General features: G+C 33.2%; 1 protein-coding gene across 1 annotated transcript in view; it reads right to left on the bottom strand.

Moving 5' to 3' along the window:
• UFL1 (UFM1-specific ligase 1) overlaps positions 1 to 5788 on the bottom strand; it is a 32664-nt gene that overhangs the window by 13311 nt on the left and 13565 nt on the right. The window contains exons 7-9 of the mRNA XM_012661839.1: positions 4662 to 4808; positions 3132 to 3307; positions 1529 to 1708 (exon numbers count right to left, since the gene is read on the bottom strand). Coding sequence (XP_012517293.1) covers positions 1529 to 1708; positions 3132 to 3307; positions 4662 to 4808 — 503 coding nt within the window. The remainder of the gene's footprint in view (positions 1 to 1528; positions 1709 to 3131; positions 3308 to 4661; positions 4809 to 5788) is intronic.

Below are 5788 nucleotides of genomic sequence, written 5' to 3'. Positions count from 1 at the left end.
AACTTATCACACAGCATCAGATGCAATCCTCTTCAGCTGTTGTTATTGACCGGTTTTACACTGCTGAATAGATGCCCCATGTTCCCTTTTTGAGATTTCCAAGTGCAATGTCACTTGAAGTTACTGGAAAGATAAAGAACCCTCCATCCCCCACCCAGATGACCATATGTAAGTTGCATACTAAGTCACATAAACAATTTTTTTCCCTGGACCCATTTTTGACGATCTTTGTTTTTTAAAAGTTTATGTTGACAACAATGAACTACTTCTAAGTTCAGTTACAGGTTCTTTCTCATGGGAAAGGGTCCTACTATCTCTAGTGATAAAAGTACATTTTCATGGTAAAAGTGCTATTGTTTCCTTTTTGATTTTCTAAAGAAACATGCTTAGAATATTGATAGTTCAAGTAATAGAATCATCTTTTTCTGAACTTATTTTTGTGGTTAGAAGGTTAGAGCCCAAGGAAAAAAGAAAAGCGATGACTATGTTAAATTTTACTTTAGCAAAAGACCACAGATACAAATAATGGTCATTTAGTAACTAGTAGTTAACATGTACCAGACATTTTATATACATTCCTTATTTGTTTATATTCATCTTTTCCAGAGTAGATATCATCATCCTTTCTTTGAAGATAAGGAAAATGGAGGTTTGTTTGTCTAAAGTCACACAGAGAGTAAGTATGTTTAAACTCAGGTTTACTGGTATCAAACCTATATCCTATTTAATCTCCTCTGTTGCTTATCAGGCTAAATGCAGAAAATTATTTCATTTTTAGACTATTAAAGAGCTTAAAAGGAGTATAGCTAAATACAAATTATTTACATATTTAATAAGCTCTCATGTATTTATTAATAGTTTAACTAAGAAAAACAGACTTGTTTTACCTATTTGAGAGCAGGCTTTATAAGATGGTACTGCTAACTAGAAACATGAACAGAATAGTCATTAAAGCAGACCTAGCTTCACCTCTATTTCAAAATACTTTGATAGCAGTTGCTCTGTTTGCTCTAAGGAACTAATCAATTGTGAGGGACTGAGGGGTAATAAAATTTCCTTTCTCAGTAAGTTATCATGTTTGTGTATCCCAAAAAGGTAAAATTAGTAAAGTTCTGCTAGATTTAGTAAATATATTGTATACTGATTGAAAAATAAACTGTGTTTTTACTCATATCATACATTTATTCATATTATACATTCATGCAAATGATGTTTGTGTACATTCTAATGTTTTACAGTTGGACCAATACCCTCAGGCAACTTGATTGTGAAGTGTATGATTTCATTTATGTTATTTCAATTTATAAAATCAGTCCCCCAAGTTCGAATTTATATGTTCTGATGGGAATAAGAGAAAAAACAAATCTGAGAGAGGAAATAAAAAGGAATGATACATTGAAGGAAAATGATATGTGATACATAGCATTCATTTTTGGGTAGACTGCTCATCCTATTTTCCAAAAGACATCAGATGATTCTAACGTGAGAATACTGCCAAAATTAGCAGATGAAAGGAACTCTGGCATACCTTTTCAGCTTTCTGGTGCATCAGTTCATTGAAGAGTTCTGTACAGTCATTTATAAATTTTTCACTGACTACAATAGTGTCACTAAAGACTACAGCTGAAGCCTGTTTGCTGAACGCTCTCATCACCTGTTGAAGCAATATGGCCGCATCTTCAACTGATAAAGAACTGGGCAGCAGAGGCTAGAATTACAAACAAAAAGAAAATGAAGTATAAATGCAATATAATACAGATAAACCATTTGTTATGTATATATATGCTTTGCCTAAGTGATCTCATTCAGTTCAGTGGCTTTTGGAACCATATTTATGCTAACTTCCCAAATTGTATTTCTTATTTCATTATCACTCCGAGCTCTGAAATTGTATATCAGGTTGCCTACTTTCCCTACTTGTATGCCTAACAGACATATTTAATTCTGCAAGACAACATTGAAACCTACACGGTACACTCACTTCCTCTCTCTCACAAACCCTCAAACAATCCAACAGCATGTCCTGATAACTTCAACTCCAAAATCTATTTTGTCTTCGCTCTTTCTAACCTGAAATTACCTTATTTTCAAAAACAATCTCTCCACAGTGAAAGTGCCCTTGTTGAGTGCAGGAAACTTGTCTGGCTACCACATCCCCAACAAGTAGAATGGTGCACAAAGAAGGTATTTAATGAAATTTGTAAATGAATTAAAAAACACTTAAATCTGGAATCTTTGGGAACTTGTGTATCCAAAACAGGGAATTTTATGCTTTATAAAGAGCATTTGAGCCCTGACTAAAAAATAATGGATTGTCCTCTTGTTTATTTTTCTTTTTACCTACACTTATCTCTTTGGAATAACGAAGGGCAAGTCAACACTGAACACTGAAGTAAAACACTATCAATGCCAAAGCAGCTTGTGTTAATACATTAGCAGAGATTAAAGGATAAGGGATAAACAAATGCTACCCGATGCCTGATGCCAGTACAGTTGTAAATACAAGACAGTGAGAAGTCTCATCAATTTCTGTATCAGGATTGATATGGGTGTTATATTGTTTTCTTGTCTGAGATTTACAGAATTCTTTTTTTTTTCTTGAGACAGAGTCTCACTCTTTTGCCCAGGCTAGAGTGAGTGCCGTGGCGTCAGCCTAGCTCACAGCAACCTCACACTCCTGGGCTCAAGCAATCCTTCTGCCTCAGCCTCCCGAGTAGCTGGGACTATAGGCATGCGCCACCATGCCCGGCTAATTTTTCTGATTAATTTCTTTCTATTTTTAGTAGAGACGGGGTCTTGCTCTTGCTCAGGCTGGTTTCGAACTCCTGAGCTCAAACAATCCGCCTGCCTCAGCCTCCCAGAGTGCTAGGATTACAGACGTGAGCCACCACGCCCGGCCGATTTACAGAATTCTTGATGTTCGCTATCCACATGTAGAAGGTCACCCTGTACTTCAAAAGCCAGAAAGATTTTGTGCATAAAATAAAGATTTTTATTATAACAATGACTGCTAGAATTTCTAAACCCAACATTGCCTTCATGTATCCTAATTATTTAAATGGCCTTATATTAGTAATATATCAATGGTCACTGGTTTAAAGAAAAGTTGAGAAGAAAATGATAAAACATACTGCAATATCAACCCATGTTCCAGAGCTGATGGCTTCTTCTACTGATGCTTCCACCTGATCTACAAGTCCTTGACCAACACAAGCTGCTTTCAAAAACAAGAGTTGTGTAGTCTTAAATCTCTTCTTTATGTAGCTTACAGCATCTGGGATTCCAAGTCTGGACAAAGAATCAAATTCTAGAAATACATCAAAAAGTTGGATTAGAATTATAAATCATTCACACCTTTTAGAAATCTTAGAAAAACTTAAGTTCTACCAAAACCTGTTTGATTGTAAACACACTGTATTGTAATATTTTTAAGGAATAAAGCATAGGAATGTATCCCAGCCTATTTCCTGGTTATCTTACCTTTCCAAATTTTTATTACCAAAGAAATTTATAGAAAAATTAGTTCAAGTACTTCCTCAATATCAGCTGTGTCACTCCCTCTCCAATTGAAGGACCAAAGGGGAACATGAGGACTACAGAGTAATATAATCAGAAATGGGGATAAAGGAGAAGGTAATGGTTCAAGAAGCAGAACCTGGAATTTATTTTGATTATAGTTAATTAAAAGAATGAAACTTATTTTTTAAAATGTTTCATCAGACAACATACAACAAAGTAATTCTCTAGTCTAATTTAAACTAGAAAAAGATTTAGAGTATAAAACAAAAGTAAAAAATAAACACTTAAAGTTATAGCCAGTAAAGTTATTGGAGAGATCTTCCTAACTCCCCTATCCCTACACCAAATAATCATACTTAAGAACACTAGTTATAACAAATTTCTAATCCAAGCCTATGGTTGAAGAAACTGAAAAGTACATCATAGGAAGTCAAGAAAACACAAGCAAAATCCAATATCCTAGTATATATTCAAATTATTTAAATACCAATAATTTACAGGATTATTACTAAGTAATCTTTTAATGGTTTTAACTTGGGTTATAAAATTGCTCAAACTAAGTGAGCTACATATATATATATACTATATATAACTGAGCTATATGTATATATATTTGCTAATTGTTTTAATAACTGAATTCAGTCAATCTACTTTATCCAAATGACAGTAGAACTTCAGAAACAGAATTAAGAATAACTTCAATGTTTTTGAAGTACTGGAAAACTAATAGAAATAAACACTGTAAAGCTGATAGCAAACAAAATATTTCTAAGATGATGTATCTGAAAAACTGGGCAACTTCATAAGATACAAGATATAATAATAAATGTAATTACTTTTATAAATTAAAAATACTTGAAGTTTAGTAGTTCAGTAGTATCATCTTAATATAACTGGAAGATTGGTAACAATAACAGATTTTGGTCTTTCTACATTATAATTGTTCAGTACCTATGGAATTAAACTCAGTTCCAAGACCCACAGAAACCTGCAGTGTGATTACTTTTATACTCAAAGAGAACCATTATAATCTTCTGATTAAGAACAGGAAAGTACACATGGACTCCACGGTTAGTACAATACTTTTTAAGAATGTTTAGTATTAGAAAAAAATTTTAGTTTCAGGAGAAAAAAATAGTTACCTAGGTAGCCATTCTGTCTGAAAAAGGAATCCACCCAAGTACTCTGTGTCCTGGAGTAGATGTCAGGGACAAACACTGCTTTATCCTGTCTCCCACCAACCACAGTGCCTCGTAAGCGTCCACTATTAACAAGTTCCTCAAGCACAGCTTAAAACAAACCCATACAAATACAAATAAATCAGAGCAGGTACAAATCTTAAAAAGTAAAATACTTTATTATTTCATAATTTACCTATTCTTATCCTGTTAAAAACCAATTTAAAGTTTAAATAGCATAAATGAAGGTATTATATTTTAGATACAACTTTCCTGCCATTTATGAGAATACTCAGGTCATAAATTCAGGGAAATTTTGGCAACTAGCTAAAGGTGTTGAACTTGTAACTCAAACTAGTTAATATTAACAGATTGAATTTTTTAGTTTGGTAATTTTGGAAAAAGAAATCCAGCATGCCATTATTCATCTCATGATTTATTTAAAAGTGGATGATAAAACACTTTGAGAACAGATAATATGCAATCAATAGGGTTAACAAGTTCAATTTTCTAATATTTAGAAAAATCAAGACACCTGGACCATATTAGAATCAGTGGTGTGAAATAAAACTATGAACATTTTTATAAGTTATTGCATTTCCACTGTTTAAACTGAAGCAACTTATTTCAATCCTACCTATAACAGAAGTGGTTAAGTGCTGTGGTTAAGAGGATGGATTCTGGAGCCAGACTGCTTAAGTTTAAATCTCAACTGCTACCTACTAGCTAGGAAACCCTGGGCAAGTAATTTTCCTTATCCCTTCATTTTCTTACCTGTGAAATGGGGATAATAATAATACCTATCTCATATGGCTGTTGTGTTCAAGTAAAGTGCTTAGAACAGTAACAGGCATATAATAAGCACCCAATAAATATTAACTAAATATTAATATCATGACTACCACCACCACCATCATCATCAGACTGATGCCAGTTTAAAAAGTAGATAGTGCTGCCATTAACACCAAATCTATGCTTTTTATTTAAATCATAAAATTTAACTAAATAATTTTTGTTGTTTTAAGAAGCAAATATATTTATTTAAAAGATGCCTGGTACAAAGAAAGGTTAATGAAAATTAGTCTTCAGCA

Source organism: Propithecus coquereli, unplaced genomic scaffold (genome assembly GCF_000956105.1).
Source record: "Propithecus coquereli isolate 6110/MARCELLA unplaced genomic scaffold, Pcoq_1.0 Scaffold74, whole genome shotgun sequence".
NCBI classification, from domain to species: Eukaryota; Metazoa; Chordata; class Mammalia; order Primates; family Indriidae; genus Propithecus; species Propithecus coquereli.
Note: the sequence above shows the minus strand (reverse complement) of the source record. Positions and strands in the feature narration are given on the sequence as shown.